Source organism: Arachis stenosperma, chromosome 9 (assembly GCF_014773155.1).
Source record: "Arachis stenosperma cultivar V10309 chromosome 9, arast.V10309.gnm1.PFL2, whole genome shotgun sequence".
Taxonomy (NCBI): domain Eukaryota; kingdom Viridiplantae; phylum Streptophyta; class Magnoliopsida; order Fabales; family Fabaceae; genus Arachis; species Arachis stenosperma.
In genome coordinates, this window is record NC_080385.1 from 2,771,980 (window position 1) to 2,789,853 (window position 17,874).

The 17,874-nt window shown below is 31.8% G+C and overlaps 1 protein-coding gene across 1 annotated transcript; it reads left to right on the forward strand.

Moving 5' to 3' along the window:
• The first annotated feature begins 6,155 nt into the window (after positions 1–6,155).
• LOC130948381 (putative disease resistance protein RGA1) lies at positions 6,156–7,777 on the forward strand. The gene is made up of 2 exons (XM_057877097.1): positions 6,156–6,185; positions 6,713–7,777. Exons 1-2 carry the CDS (start codon positions 6,156–6,158, stop codon positions 7,775–7,777), a joined length of 1,095 nt encoding a protein of 364 aa, XP_057733080.1.
• Positions 7,778–17,874: the final 10,097 nt, after the last annotated feature.

Below are 17,874 nucleotides of genomic sequence, written 5' to 3' on the forward strand. Positions count from 1 at the left end.
CAGCCAATTAATCACCCAAATAATTCACTACACCTAAATAGAGAAAATCATCAATCTAACAAACAATAATAACGATTCACTCATATGTTTATCGCATAATTCTTCTCCTTGAGCAACTGAATAACAATTTTTAAAATTATTGATTCAAAAGAAAGACAGAATCACAAACAAATCAAACCTCATAACTTCAAATATTATTAATATAAGAAGAACAAACTCCAATATCTAGAACAAAGCATCTCGATCAACAACTAAGCAAATATATGCAATCCGTAAATTCAAATAAAGTTCTGTAAAGGAAATAGATAATGATGCACATCAAACACTAATCGAATCTTTTAAATAATGCATAAAACCTTGTCATCAGGAATCGTACGGAACACGAAGACGAAGAAGATTAAAGCATGCATTTACAAAAACGAGAAAGATTAGAACTGGCTACGAGAGAAATTGTAAACCAAAGCCAAAACTGAAGCCATTGAAAAAAAACATGTTCAAGAAATCTACTAAAGGATAACCGAAGATTTGGTAGAAGAAAAAGATAGGAGTAGCAAAAGCGATAGAGGACGCACGATCACAATAATCAGAAGACAACAATGACATAGAGGACGTGACATTCCTATAGGCCTTTGATAGTGTCACAATTTGTACAAATAGGCGCGCTTCTATTTATACAATTGTGATCCTACTATAGGACACTTGCTCCATATTACACAGATTAAATCAGGCTCTGATACCACTTTGTCACGACCCAAAATGAGTCATGACCGGCGCTCAGGAAAATAATCCTATAGCAAGCCTAACATACTCAAATATAAATTGAATAAGCAAGTTACAAATATTTTACAAGCTCAAAAATAAATAGTTATATATTTTTAACAAAAAAATTAAAATAACTAAGAATGGTTGGATCGTGCCTGTGACATATGGAGCATATACTTCTAGCAAATCGACAAAGAATATGTACTCATTGCAGACCGTTACTCTTGAATAGAAAGTCTCACATAGTCAAATATTTGTTCCTGAAAAATATTTTTAGAAAATGGGGTGAGTTTTGCAACTCAATGACTAGAAAATACATCTATAATCCACATGAGACCATATAAATATTATTATCAAAATAATATTAATTAGAAAGTAATAGTTGATAATAATAGGTGAATCAATAAGAGAGTTCTCATACAAAAATCAAATCAAAAGTCCACACATGGGTGGCTCCACCTCTATGGGTAGCCCTTTCCTCTTGTGTGTCCTAACAAAATAACAGATCTAACGTGTGGCCTATACGTTAGGCTAGCAACACCCCTGCTAGCTGGAATCTGAGTCAGATGCATCTAAATTAACGTCATAACCGTCGTTAACTACGGTTTTCTAATACGAGCCTCCCAAACCAATTCAAAATCTATAGTTTTAAATACAATAAATCTTTAATCTCTCAAATATAGGTATCGAATCAAATCAATCAAATAATATTTTCTTATCAGAAATCTTTTCAAATCATATTTTCTCAATCATAAAAACATATTTCATAATTTAAAAGTGAGTGCCAACAAATACTTTAATATTTCAAAAGTATATATTCGAATAAAATCAATATTCTAAATTAATATAAAATTTTATCAAATTTATATATAGTCTCATGTAAAATTTTTTAAAGTATAAATTTCATAAAAATACTTATTCAGCTATAATAAATCAATTATTCTAATCAAATCAAAATTCTTCAATAATAGTTTTATAAATATAATTAAAAACTCATATTAGCTTAAACCAAAAGCTTAACGATTATAAATGTAAAGCCTACTCACAGCATAGTCCTAACGGACCGAAGAGACCAAACTCGGAGTGTCGAATTAAAGGGTACGAAACTGCACAAAATTTGGACTCGGGTAGTAGCAATAACTTCAATTCTCACTGCAGTAACATCAACAACAGCCCTAGTAGCAAGGGGCAACAACGAATCCAACAGCCTACGGTGGTTTAAAATTGAGCAAAGGCAGACAAGGACATCAAGCAGGATAGGACAAAGTGAATAATAGAGCTTTACGGCAAGACAGGACAGAACAAGAGTAGTCTTACCAAAAGAAACAAGAGGATGGAGCATCAGCAGTTCCGGTGATCCTCACTGGCAAGGACAAACCGGCAGAAATAAAGCGGAGCTAGGGCAAACATGTAAAGTTTCTGGCTGTGGCTTCCGGTGACGTCAGTTCGGTTCCCGGCGACCAGAGGCGTGGTGGCGCAGCCTGCAGCAACAGCGGAGGCATACCAGCTCCCTTCAGCTCACGCATCTCCTCTCTCCCGCGATGGCAAGGTGACCCGATGGCGACAAGGACCAGCGCGACGAGGCTGGCGGCGATGGCGGCGCTCTTCACTCGTGCGAGTTCCCCTTTCTCCGCGACAGTCTCTCCTCGGTCCTCCATCATCAGTACGACGACAGCGCAGCAAGCGGCCGCGACTCCTGCTGGCGCGATCTCCCCCTTCTCCTCTCTTCTCTGGTTTGCACCCTTTCGATCCTCACTCTCTTTGCTTCTCTTCTCTGATTTGGGGGAGTGGGTGTGTGTTGGTAATTTAGGAAGTTAGGGTTAAAGTTTGGTTTGAAAAAAAGATGAGTAAGGGTATTATAGGAATTTTACTGAGCTGACTCATGAGTTGGTTTGACTTACTTCCAGCCCTAGATGTTAGCAAAATATTAGTGCTGTTACGTAGGTGATGACAATAATAAAAGAGAAGAAGATGAGGAATTTGCGTGCATGAAGAAGGAAAAGAAAAAAAAGAAAAGAAAAAGAATTTACGTGTGCAAATTTGAAAGAAGAAGAAGAAGGAAAAAGAAGAAAAAACGGAAAAGGAAAAGGAAAAGACGAAAACAAAGAAGAATATATTTTGTGTTATTAAAATACACATGTGATGAAGCTGATGTAACAAAAATAATTTTTATTAAATTTAGATCAATTTAATTAGATTTAATTGCTAAAAATACTTAAATGTATAGGCTGTAATAGAAAAGGAACGGCTGATTTTCCAAAGTTATAGGTTAATAAGTTATGTTGCTAGGCCTTTTGGGCATATGCCCATTATTGACATTACTTCCCTTCTTTTTAGACAAAAAAATATATGAAACTAACTTATAATCAGTCAAAAATGGAACAACTTAATTAATTATAATTAATTTTATTAATTTATAATTTAAAATATTTTTTAAATTATTGTTAACCACATTCAAATTTAAATGGGGGATACGCTAGTGATATTCCAGAAGAAAATCACGGAACAAATTAAATCCAATGAGCTTTCAATCTCACTACCCTCCTTCCCTCTCCAACTAGCGCCGTCCTCCTTTTCTCTCACCCAAAAAGCATAGCCGCCTACCCCTTCCACCGTCTTCACCCAATAACTCAAGCTGTGTCGCCGTCGTCACTCCTCCACCGTACTTGATCGCATCATATACATATGTTCATTTGCAACAATGAAGGTTATTTTGTATTTATTCAACCTTGTTCTCTTCACATATTTACAGGAATTGTTTGTTGAAACTAGCTAGAAGATACACCATTGCAGATAGGTTGAAATATAAAAGACTTCATAATAAAGACGTTGACTCCTCCATGGCAAGTGAAGGTTTCAAGCAGCCGAAATAATCTACCATAATTTCAAGTGAATGAAGATTTGAGATCATGAACAATTATAAAAATATAGAAAAAAACATTCATTTAATATGAAGAAAAAAAACATCTTAATGCTTAACAAAAAAAAATATCCAGTTATATTTTAACAAAAATAATTAGATATCTATAAAAATAAAAAAAATTATGAAATTCTTAAAGAAATCGAAACATTCACATTTGCAATACAAAAAAATTCAAAAAATATATAAAAGAACATCCATTTAGTATGAAAAAGAAACATTCTAATATTTAGTAGAAAAAATATCCTAATACCTAGCATAATCACCATCCACATATAAATTTTAGATTCATTTAGAGATATTTAGCTAAATTTTAACTAGTACCCTCTTGATTCTTAGCATTGTTGTTTAGACAATCACAAAAATCCAACTACAAACCACGGACCACCGAAAACAGAACAAATGGAAAATTACATTTTTTTTATTTGTTTTATTTTTGGTTTATTTTATTAGACGTAGATTAAAATATATAAAAATAGTATGTTCTTTTGTAATCCTTATTATGGCATTTTATCCTAGAATTGTTGGACATGTCACATACTTTGCCTCATTTTATTTATGTTTTGATAACTCTTATCAGTATCTTGCACACTTCTGTAAGTCAATTAGTACATATGACCTGTCTTTGATGTTATTTTGGACCAGAAAATAAACAATATTTGCAATTAGTTCCAGATAAATTGTGCATGTTACATAATTTATAAGACTACATCTAACGTTAATTGGAAACCATGTGTGCACAATTGACATATTTAGAATCAATCATGGGTAATTTTGTCATGATCTTAGACTAACAACTAACAAGGATCAAATCCTCCTAAAAATCAGATACACGGTGCACACAACATTACAAACCAGAGCCATTGATATCACCAAAAGCCAAAACCTAATTTTGCTAAATTCAGCTTCAAAGCTCCCTAATCTGGTGAGCATGTTCACTTCAGCCTCAGCCTCATCAAAACAGGGTGTACAACGGGTTACCTTCCAATTAGGACAACGGACGAACCACCTCCTAGGATTCATCGCCATCCCCGACTGTAACAGTGTCACCTCCTGACCACAGAAACATCTGCCACTGAACTTCCTATCATGCACCCCTTCTGAAATTGAGCTTCCAGACACACTAGCGCTGCCATTCGAAGGTGGAGTAAAAAGTCTTTGCCTCGACATTGGTATAATTTCGAAGATTATTGTTGGTCTAGGGTTCGTGCTTTGGATGAAAGAAGGTTTGAATTTGGAAAATTTTGGGGATGAGGGTACATTATAAAGGTCAAACATGTCACCAATCCACGTGTGCAGCCCACCAAGCCATGTCACACCGTGAAGTGCCACGTAGGGAGTGTTACTGTCGGAGTCAACGCCGGAATATGGATTGGTTAGTTTCGTCCCACGGAACTCATGAGTGATGGCTACATTTGGTAGTTTCCGTCTCTTGTGGGTAGATTTGTCAGCGTTTTCAATTTTCATGGGTAGAAATGGTAGTTTACTCTTTTAATTATTACAATTCGGTCTCTTAAATTTAAAAAGTGTACTAATATAGTCTATCATGTATTTTTTATTACCGGAGTCCAACGCCATTAGTGACGTGGCTCAAGTCTTGCCACATTGGACATATTAAAACGACATCATATGCATTTTGGTACTAAAGAAGGAACTAAACACCATTGTTTGAGGGTTTGAATAATTAGTATTGTTCAAAAGGAAGGAGTATAATCCTTTAGTATTGTTCAAACTTCAAACCCTCAAACGACGTTATTTAGTACCTTTTTTAACGTCAAGACGATAGAAAATATACAAAAGACTACATTTATGCACTTTTTGAATCTTAGGGACTAAATTATAGCAATTAAGAAGTTTAGGATTAAATTAGTACAACTCACTAATTTCAAAGACCAAAGTATGACCAATGAGTAATAGCTCAAATGGCATAGTCTCCCCATACTTAATTAAGAGGTTGCGAGTTCGAATCTCCTATTTGTGGTTAAAAAAAAAAAAGACCAAAGTATGGATTAACTCCTCATCCGAGTTATCTCCAATCACTTAAATTGTTATCAACACCCCTACATAATATCAATATATTTTATATTTCAATGGGTTATATTATATAGAACTTGAAAACGATTATATATTCCAATAAGGAAAAAAAGTTAAGATACTAATAAAGCAATGATGAACGTGAAACCAAAAGAAGAAGAAACAAATTTTTTGCTATAATTAATTTAGCCATCTTTCTATTATAAGTGCAGTGTCAGCAGCTCCAAGGAAATGAAGGGGCTATATATAATTGGAAATTCGTTTTAATAAATTAAAAATTTTAAAAGTTTGTGTTTAATTTGATGTTAAACAAAATTTAGATATTAAATCAGAATTAAATTATTTAGTTCAAAACGATATTTCTATTATGAGAAAGTATAGGGAGCTAATGACCTAAGCATACAATGTGTATAATTGAGGTTTAGGAAGTATTAGAGATATGACCATTAATGTTACATTGTCCTATCAGGTTACGCTTTTGGGATGAGTGATTTCATAGAGTTCAATCCTTAGTGAACTCCAAAATCAGCTTAAATTACATATTGTATGCTTAGACCATTGACTCCCTAACAGGACTCATTATTATTTAATATTTGATACTTATTTAGACTAATTTTTTGTTGTCTCTCAAATATTAGTGTATGTTTATTGGATTAAATTTCACCGCTCTTAGTCTCACAATAGACAATATAATTAAAGGAACTTTTTAAGAAGTTTCAATGCACCGCCTAAGTTTAGTTTGTTGATCTTTTAGTGGAGGAGTTCATCAAGTAATATAAATTTGAACCTAACGCATGATTTGATTGTAGGGAAAGATAATATCTCTTTTTTAATCTGTGGTCTCGGTTCAAGTTTTGACTATAAAGTAATCAAATATTGTAGCGTGAGTCTTATTTCTTATAGAATATCTAATACTTGATTCCCTCCAAATACTTGTAGTTTAAAAAAGAAAAAAAGAGAAAAAAGAGTTAAGTGAAATCCATTGTGAAATCAAAGAAAGGGCATAGTTTGGCGGAGTTAAGTGATTTGAATCTGGGAGGAGAGTTAAACATCCAAGGCCTAAAAAATGTTGGGAGTATATCTGAAGCCAAAGATGCCAATTTGAAGTGTAAACAAGATCTTCAAGAATTATGCTTGTCATGGGGCAGCAGTGGTAAGACCAAATCGGTTGTTGGAGCAGAAATACTTGAAGCTCTTCAACCTCACTCAAATCTCAAGCGGTTGCAAATATTCGGCTATGGCGGATTACATTTGCCAACTTGGATGGGAAACAATTCAGCCCTCATTAGTTTAACTTATCTTCGACTTAGCAGATGTCAACATTGCCGACACCTTCCCGCACTTGGGAGACTCCCGTGTCTTAGAAAGCTTGAGATATACTCCATGAATGATGTGCAGTACATTGAGGAAGATGAAAGTTATGATAATGTGGAAGCAAGCCCATTCCCATCTTTGGAGTACTTGCTCGTGGAGACATTGCGAAACGTGGAGCGGTTGATGAAACGGGAAACAACACACATGTTCCCCTCTCTTTCTAAACTCTATATCTATGAATGCCCTAAACTGCAATTGCCGTGCCTTCCACATGTTAAGGACCTCAGTGTTTGGGGATGTAGCAATGAGCAACTGAAGTCAATCTCTAATCTCAACAGTCTTAACGCACCATATCTTGATCTAAATGATCAAGTGTGGTGCTTCCCAGAAGGAATGATGGACAACATGACCTCTCTTGCAACTTTCGAGATATCAAAGTTCAGAGAATTGAAGGAACTGCCATCTGACATCACAAAACTCACTGCTTTGTCTGATCTAACCATCAGTGACTGTGGAAAGCTGGAGTGCTTACCAGAACAGGGTTGGGAAGGCTTATCTTCACTTCGAGAACTGTCAATTGATAACTGTAAGAGTTTGGGATCGTTGCCTGATGGTGTCCGGCACTTAACTTCACTTCAATATTTGAGTATTGTTGGCTGCCCAATGTTGAAAGAGCGGTGTAAGAAAGGAACAGGGGAGGATTGGCACAAGATAGCACATGTTCCCCATGTAGATAGCAGCTGGTAATCATTGTATGTATTTATTGTATTCTTAGTTTATACACAGCTTATTCATTATTTTCTTTTCATTTTGTTGTGTATTTGCATAATCATGCTTTCAATATCTTGTACTCTATTTTATCTTCATTTCTACTGCTCTTTCAATTTTATGAACAAGAATAAATGGTAGAAATTAAAAGATGATCCACCAACTTTTGTTGGAGTTTTCTTTCGACATTGACTGCACTTTGCATTACAAATCATTTCTTTCCTACAGCAATCTTCACTGGTCAAAGCAAAACCAATCTCTAATCTTTGTCTTTCTTTCTTCGAGTTTTATGCACAAAATCTTCCAAGTTTTATGCATTATGTCATATACCACATCTATTGTTGCAGCATTAGCCCACCCTGTTAGGCTCACCATTATTCCCTGAACCAAACCCACAATCAAAACTTCAAAACCTATTTATTAGCTTAAAAGAAGTATAACAAATACTAGTGCGTTTCAAAATAAAGTGAGAAAGTAATGTTTTTAATTACCTTTCAATTTATAATTTTAGAAACTTTTCAAGTATATTGGTACGTAGATATTTCAGTAAGTTTTAATTGTTAATTTTAAATATATATTTTTTATAATTAACATCAACAATTTTAATTACTAAAATACCAATATATTGATATGCTTAAAAAATTTTCTATAATTTTTATTATTTATTAGTCTTATTATTTTAATTTAAGGATAATTAAAATACTACTTTATTATTTTATTTCTGCTTTTTCTGCTGTTGTCAAATGGCAAAAATGTTCCCGAGTGTAAAAAATCCTAAAATAATCACTAAATTTAGTGAAGAAGTTAGTGAATCAACTACTAAAATAGCGTAACTTTTGTGCTTGCAAATACATTAAGTGAGAGGGCTACTGTATATAGTGGAGAGTCATTTATTTTATGTCTAGATTAAAAGATTTTGAAAATAGTGAAAACTCCAATATTATTAAATTAGTCCTAAGAAATTTTCGGTGAAAACATTATGCAAACAATTTTCAATGTCTCACTTTATTTAAATAGTCAGTCATTTATTGAAGGCTAATTCTATGGTGCTTATGAATTTTTGCCTAAATTTTGCTTAACTTTCTTTTTGTTGTAAGTTTTGATTTTTTAAAAATTATTTATTTTTATATCTTTTAAATTAAATAATAATTTTTAACCTCTTTTAGTAAATAGACACCACCTTTTAGGCAGCATAACAATTACCTTTATTAAAACGAAAGAATTATAAAACTTGGCATTTATGAAAGGTTATGAAAGTATGTACCAATTAGTATCTATGAAAGGTTAATTAACGAAGCTATGCATTTTGATATGTTCAACAACCACAACCTAATAGTTATGAAAGGTTATAACGATGAATTTGTCCCGCTTGGTATTTATAAAAGGTTAATATTAAATAGTAAAATTCTGATGATTAGTCTTTTTAATATATTTAAGATCACTTTTTAAGAGCAATTTTTAAAAATAGTAAAATGAGTTTTTATTTAAAAGGTAAGATTTTAAAATTTTCAATAATATTAAATACATATTATGCTTTTAACCTTTTCATATCTTTTAAACAACTCTTTTAAAAATGTCATTTTCAAATCTCATGCATTTTTATGTCTATGATTTATCATTCATTGCATATTTTAATTTATTAAACTAAATTTTTGTGATTTATTTTTCTTACTATACAAAAAGTTTATACGTGACTACGTGTGCATCAAGATATAGAATAAAGAAACAAAATATCAATTAAATTCTAAAATTATTTACTTTATCTGTGAAATGAGTTGATAACTTTAGTAAACATTTTTTTTCACTTGTGTATTTTGGTTTTAAGGTTCCTTCTGCCTAACTTATTTGTGGGCAATACATATATCAATTATAATCACAAATAATGCTATTTTAAATTAAATGACTTATATAATGATGATCTCATTTATTGTTATAAATGCTAATTAAATAAGTCATTATTACTTTTGATTTGGAATTAAATGAGAATAAAACCGGATATTATCTTTTGTTCCTTAGATAATTATCTTTTTGGATTTTAGATATATTATCTTTTGGACTTTAGATACTATTTTATTTGGGCTTAAGGGTTTAATGGGTGCCATGCTCAAATATAAATAGACCTTCAGGGTTTCGGTCCCCAATATACCAAAGCCGCCTTTGTTGCTCTTTCCCCATCAAAAGAGTTGCAGTTTAGCCGCCTAGGAATACAGAAGGCTTTGGTTGAGGAAGATCGAAAGAACCACAAGATCCAAACTCTTCCAATCATAATTTATGTTTATGAATTCAGGTACGCTTCCGCATTATGTTATATTCTTGGTGATTCAATATGGATGATCTGGGTTATTGAAAATTAATTATTCCAACAAGTGGTATCAGATCCATCCATAATTTAATCATCAAAAATATTTAATTTTATTTCATTCGGTCAATATATATATATACATACGCACAGTTTACATCACATACAAAATCGTTGCGCGCTTCGTGAAATTGTTTTCAGCGTCGTGCGTCACGTATATATATGAATTTAGCATTGTTCCGATCCACAAGGCATATCATTGTGGCCATTTGGATTGCTTTTAGAGTTTCGGCCATTTATAACTTTATACATATATATGCATTATTCGATTTTTATTTTTCTATTATCGATTCAATATATATATATGTATGTTGTTTACGATATAAATTGTTGCACGCATATATATGAAGTTGTTTGAGTTTGTATGTGTGCGTCACTGTGTATATATGGATATGCCCTCCTGTGTTCTTTACATTATGACAATGCATATAAAGGAATATAAAGGAATATATATTTATGTTCCTTAATCAATATATGTGTGTATTATGTATATACGATTGTGCCTATATATATATATGATTTTGGCATTGTTTCAGATTACATGTTATTACTGCCATTTGGATTGCTTTATATATATATACTTTCGGCTGCTTAGATATATATATTTTACCGTATCGAACTTTTTTTTTATATAGTAATTGATTTATTCTGAAACATTAGCACAAAAAAAAAATTTTTTTTTTAATTGTTACACGAGGAAACTAGTAACAATTTGGATTATTATACCCATCTATTATAAAGATTTGATTTTGGAATAAATTGATTGAACATTATGCTGCTAAAGTAGCCTCTTTTGTGAAAATTGATTTATTCAAAACATTAGGAATATGGTGATATGTAATTCATGCGAATATTGGTCGGCCCAAAGGAAGGCCTATATTTGGCCGAATTACATACACATATTAATGGTAAATAAATATTTGGATAACTGATTAAGAATAAAGTAATACTTATTATTTATGCGAACAATAATCGGCCCAAAGGAAGTTTATTGTTTGGCCAAATAATAAGCATTGCACACTTTTGTTTATTTTCTATTAATTATGCGGTCAATAATCGGCCCAAAGGAAGGTTATTGTTTGGCCAATTAATAGAAAATATATGCGGTAATAAATAGGTTGCGAAGTTTAAGTTTCCATGTGCGCATTAAGTCGGTCCAAAGAAAGGCTTAATGTGTGACAGGAATTTTGACAATATTTGATTACTGTAATGAGAGTATCACTTACAGTTAATTTTTCTATCCAAAGATTGAAAATTAATGTTGTGCTAGATATCTCAATATGGATTTTTTACCCATTAATTAACTAATGTTTACTGCATGTTTATTTGTTCTAATCCAGAAACTATGGCTTCAGCTACCAATGTTTCTGCACAAATTAGCAGTATTCCTATGCTGAATGGTTCAAACTTTAAAGTTTGGAAGGATACCGTGGAGATTGTCCTCGGTTGTATGGATCTAGACACAGCTCTTCGAGAGGAGAAACCCACTTCCACTCCGGAAAATCTCAATGAGGTTAAAATAGAGAAGTGGGAGAGATCCAATCGAATGAGCATTATGATCATGAAACGGTCAATTCCTGAGGCGTTTCGGGGCTCAATTACTGAGGATAAAGATGCCAAAAAGTTCCTAAAAGATGTTGAAAAATTCTTTACTAAGAATGAAAAAGCGGAGGCAAGTAGTCTTTTGAGCAAACTTGTCTCCATGAGGTATAAAGGTACAGGGAACATAAGGGAGTACATTATGGAAATGTCTCATCTTGCTTCAAAGTTGAAAGCACTAAAGTTAGAGTTGTCTGAAGACTTACTCGTGCATTTCATTTTGATTTCCCTTCCTACACACTTTGGGCAATTCAAAGTGAGTTATAACACTCTGAAGGACACCTGGTCCTTAAATGAGCTTATATCTCACTGTGTGCAAGAAGAAGAGAGGCTACAGCAAGATAAGACTGAAAGTGTTCACATGGCTTCATCTTCTCAGTATAAAAGAAAGCGTGATACTACTGCGGATATACCTTCTCAGCAGAAAAAGGCTAAGAAACAGGATCAAGTTTCAACCTGTTTCTTCTGTAAGAAGGCGGGACACATGAAGAAGGATTATACCAAATATGCCACTTGGCATGTAAAGAAGGGGTTGCCTGTGGAGCCGACCGCCAAGTGATGCTGAAAGATACATCTATGTGGCAGACGGCAATATAGTTGCAAGTCGAAGCTATAGGAACCTTTAGATTATGTTCCACGAGTGGATTTTATTTGGATTTATTAGAGACATTTTATGTACCGTCATTTAGACGAAATTTGGTTTCTGTTTCTCGTTTGGACAAATCAGGTTATTTTTGTTCGTTCGGAGACAATAAAGTTAGTCTCTTTTATAATTCGAATAATATTTATTCTGGTCATTTGGTGGATAATCTATATAGGCTTGACTTAAAATAATAAATACTGCAAACGGGTACAAAACAAAAACTAAATGAGAATTCGGCATCATTATGGCACAAACGCCTAGGTCACATCTCTAAACAGAGAATTCAGAGGTTTGTGTTGGATGGAATTCTTGGACCCCTAAAATTGGCGGACTTTGAAGTCTGCATTGAGTGCATAAAGGGGGAAAAGGACAAACGAAAGGAAATTAGGTGCCGAGAGAGCTAAAGATGTCTTAGAACTAATACATACCGATATATGTGGCCCATTCTCTACTGTCTCTTGGAATGGACAACGGTACTTTATTACGTTCATAGATGATTACTCTCGTTATGGGTATCTATATTTAATTCATGAAAAGTCCCAAGCCTTGGATGTTTTCAAGTCTTTCAAAGCTGAAGTGAACTTCAACTTGGAAAGAAAATCAAAGCTATCAAATCTTATCGTGGTGGTGAATACTACGGAAGATATGATGGTTCAGGTGAGCAACGTCCCGGACCTTTTGCTCTTTTCCTAGAGGAGTGTGGTATTGTTCCGCAATACACCATGCCAGGCAAACCTAGCATGAATGGTGTTGCAGAGCGAAGGAACCGAACTCTTAAAGACATGGTGAGAAGTATGATTAGTCATTCTTCCTTGCCTGAATCACTCTGGGGAGAAGCCTTAAAGATCGCAGTGTACATCCTTAATAGGGTGCCAAGCAAAGCAGTTAACAAAACCCCATATGAAATTTGGACTGGGAAAAGGCCCAGTATAAAGCATTTACATATTTGGGGATGTCCAGCTGAGGCGCGACCTTATAGGCCGCATGAAAGAAAATTGGACTTAAGGACAATTAGTTGCTACTTTGTTGGTTACGCGAGTGTTCACGGGGGTACAAGTTTTACAATCCTGCATCAAGGTCTAATTTTGAAACGGGAAATGCGAGATTTCTTGAGGATGTTGAGTTTGGGGGGAAGGGAATATTAGGAATGTTGCTTTTGATGAGGATTCTATAACTGACAATGATCAGGACCTTATGCCTATTATTGTTCAAGATACAGTTATAGTACAAGAGCACAATGAGAATCCTACTGTAGATCCAGTTACAGTACAAGAGAACAATGAGAATATCGTTGTTGCTCAAGATACTGCTACAGCACAGGAAAGTAATGAGAATCCTCCTCAATCCCAATCCATACAGCAAGCTCAACAACCTCAAGAAGTGTCATTAAGGAGATCTAATAGAAAAAGGAGAAAATCCATCTATGGTCTCAAACAAGCTTCCCGTTAATGGTATCACAAGTTTAATTAAGTCATTACCTTATGATTTTGAGGTAAATATTATAGATGAATGTGTATACCGCAAGTTCAGTGGGAGTAAATACATCCTTTTGGTCTTATATGTTGATGACATTCTACTTGCTAGTAACGATATAGGCTTGTTGCATGAAACTAAGAAATTTCTATCGAACAAATTCGAAATGAAAGATCTTGGTGATGCCTCTTTTGTATTAGGAATCGAGATACTAAGAGATCGTTCTCAAGGTATTCTTGGATTATCACAAAAGAGCTATATCAAAAAGATTTTAAGTAGATATGGTATGGAAAGTTGTAGACCAATGGACACACCCGTAACTAAAGGAGACAAGTTCAGTCTCAAACAATGCCCTGAAAATGATCTTGGGATGACAGCAATGCATGATAAACCTTATGCATTAGCACTAGGAAATTTAATGTATGCTCAAGTCTACATACATCCTGATATATCATTTATAGTGGGAGTGTTAGGTAGATACTTGAGCAATCCGGATATGGATCATTGGATAGCTGTTAAACGCATAATGCGTTATCTAAAGAGAACAAAGGATTACATGCTTATTTATCGGAGATCAGAAAAATTTGGAGATCATTAGGTACTCTGATTCCGATTTCATGGCATATGGTTGCGAAACTTTGTCACTAAGCTTCATATAGTAGATGACATTGAAAGGGCCATTAAAGATATTTTGTGACAATAAGTCAGTAAGTACTATACTCCAATAACAATAAGAGCTTGACAAAATCGAGGCATATAGACATCAAGTTTCTTAGTTGTCAAGGAGAAAGTTTAAGAAAAAACAGATTTTCATAGGACATATGGAAACAGAGTATATGCTAGCAGACCCATTATCAAGGGATTGAACCCTAAAGTTTTTCATGAGCACACTGCTCGGATGGGTGTCAATATTTATGATGCCTTGGTTTAGTGGGAGTTTATTTCATGCTATATGTCCTATGACAGATATTGAGTTATTTTCTGCAGAATTAAGTTGATGGTTTATTTCATGTTATATGAAATGTTCATTTTGCAATATTTGTATTGTGTTTGATCTCAATAAAGTTGGACCAGCTGGAAATAGACATGCATGAGATCACTTGGCATGTAATTTCCATATTACTCATCCAAATTTGATCTATGTCGTTAAGTATATTAGGATGGTGATTGGCGTGGTTTAGTCACGGCATTTAATGTGATAAAAGCTGCGGTAGTTTCATATCTAATGTATGAGACGGACCAGATTGTTAAAGTAATGAAAGAAATAGCATTCAGATGCGCGCATAAAGTTTATAAAATGTGATTATGTCAAGAAAGAATATATGTATAGCCCAAGTGGGAGATTGTTAGGAAATTATTTAATTTCCTAACTTATTTGTGGGCAATACATATATCAATTATAATCACAAATAATGCTATTTCAAATTAAATGACTTATATAATGATGATCTCATTTATTGTTATAAATGCTAATTGAATAAGTCATTATTACTTTTGATTTGGAATTAAATGAGAATAAAACCGGATATTATCTTTTGTTCCTTAGATAATTATCTTTTTGGATTTTAGATATATTATCTTTTGGGCTTTAGATACTATTTTATTTGGGCTTAAGGGTTTAATGGGTGCCATGCTCAAATATAAATAGACCTTCAGGGTTTCGGTCCCCAATATACCAAAGCCGCCTTTGTTGCTCTTTCCCCATCAAAAGAGTTGCAGTTTAGCCGCCTAGGAATACAGAAGGCTTTGGTTGAGGAAGATCGAAAGAACTACAAGATCCAAACTCTTCCAATCATAATTTATGTTTATGAATTCAGGTACGCTTCCGCATTATGTTATATTTTTGGTGATTCAATATGGATGATCTGGGTTATTGAAAATTAATTATTCCAACACCTTCTTCTTTCATATCTCCATACATGTTTTGATGATGTCTTTGGAAATTAATTTGGAGAATGAATAATTTTTTGAAGACCAATTTGACAATTTATTCTACAATTTTGTATCATTTAAAAATATTATAGTCTTTAGATATAGTTTATAAATATACATAAGATTCGAATGATATACTACATTAGTTTTTTTAACATAGTTTAAAGTTCTTAAAATGCACATTTTAATCAATTTAGTTGTTCTATATATTTATCTATACAATAATTTTGATCCTAAAATTAGTTATGTATAAATTAACTTTATCCAATTTTGTACTTCTTACACGAGCTAGTTAAAATTCAATCGATTGAATTTTAAAAAAATTATATTATCGTTCAACATTCAATTCATTATGTTATATTACGTCCACTCAATTGAATTACTAAAAAAAAATTTTACTAACAGATCAAGAATAAAAAATCAATTGATTTAAATTATCAAAATATTTATGGGGGTTAATGAAAAATTTATTTTATTATTGTTTTTGTTTTTAATTGTTAATAAATATGATAGATAAATAATAAAATAATAATTTATAAAATAAAAAATAAATTTTATAATTAAATAATATATAAAAAATTAATTTATAATTAAAATTAAATAAAAATTATTTAACAATTATTAAAAAATTTAAAAAATATATTTTATTATAGAATCATTAAATAGTTCAAACATTATAAAACCGTGGAATCATAAAATAAGTATAATTCTTTCAAGAGTGACTTACACAGTTTTGAAATGTTAACAAAAATATCAGTGATTGGTATTATGAAAAGTCAGTAAATGAGCACGCATTATGAAAAGTTAAGAGTAATCAAGTTAGCGTGAGTGGAGGGAGATAATATTTTTGTGGTAAAGTTAGAAAGATAAAAAATAATTAATTAAAATAATTTAAATTTATTTTATTTAATATTTATTTATAATAAGATATATTAAATAAAATTAAAAACAACAAATTTTAATAATTTTTTATTAATATTTTTTAGTTACTAAAATATTTTCGTATTTTTGAAAAATTATTAAAAATAGAAATCGCTTGGTATTTATGAAAAGTTAGTGTATGTACGCATTACGACTTGAAAAGTTAAAATAATACTATAATTAAGTTAGTGGTGCCAAAAGTGAATGAGAAGAGATAATTAATTGAATATTATTAAATTTTTATTTTATTTTTATTTGTTATTTTTTTAAAAAAATAAAAGTTGTTATGTTATTTTTTTAAAAATTAGTTATGCTTATTTTTTTTAATAGAATTATCTAAAAATTCTTATTGTTTTAGTTTATTTTGAAAATTATACTCATATATAATAAATGATCTATTTTATGAATGATAGTTATTTTTTGTTTAAACATAAGTAACCAAAGCTGAGATAGAATTTTTATTTGAATGGATGTAATAAAAATTTGTTAAATTCTGAGTTAAATTGAAAGATTGATTATTCATTGTGAAAAGAGATTAAAAAAGAAGCATGATAATTTTTCATTGAAAAAATGATAATTTATATATCTTTTTCGAAAAGAATAATATCATGACTCTCATAAGATATAACAACAAATACAATAAAAAAATTTCATCTAAAAAATAAAATAAAATAAAATTTTAATAAATATATATTATTGAATCTTATCTTAAACGGATAAGTAATGTGAATTTTTCAAATGATCTCATAACTTTAAAATAATGCTTCTAAATATGTCTTTTAAATTTAACTATCTAATATATATTTATCGTAATGTCAAACAGACAATAACTAAAATTATTTTATTTTATATAATATTTATAATTATATATTTGTTATATTTAAATTAAATAATTATTCTATAAATAATTAATGGATATTAAAAATATGATAATAATTTTAAATTATTTAGATTAATTTTTTGTTGTTTCTCAAATATTAGTATATGTTTATTATTATTGGATTAAATTTCACCGCTTAGTCCCACAATAGAGACAATACAAATTAAGAAACTTTCTAAGAAGTTTCAACGCACCACCTAAGTTTAGTTTGTTGATCTTTTAGTGGAGGAGTTCATCAAGTAATATAAATTAAATTTGAACCTAACGCA

Excerpts from the sequence above, each read along its gene's own strand:
- LOC130948381 (XM_057877097.1), top strand. The coding sequence starts at position 6,156 with ATGACCATTAATGTTACATTGTCCTATCAG. Across the intron at positions 6,186-6,712 it reads ATGTTACATTGTCCTATCAG|AAAGGGCATAGTTTGGCGGA; the intron begins GTTACGCTTTTG and ends GTGAAATCAAAG.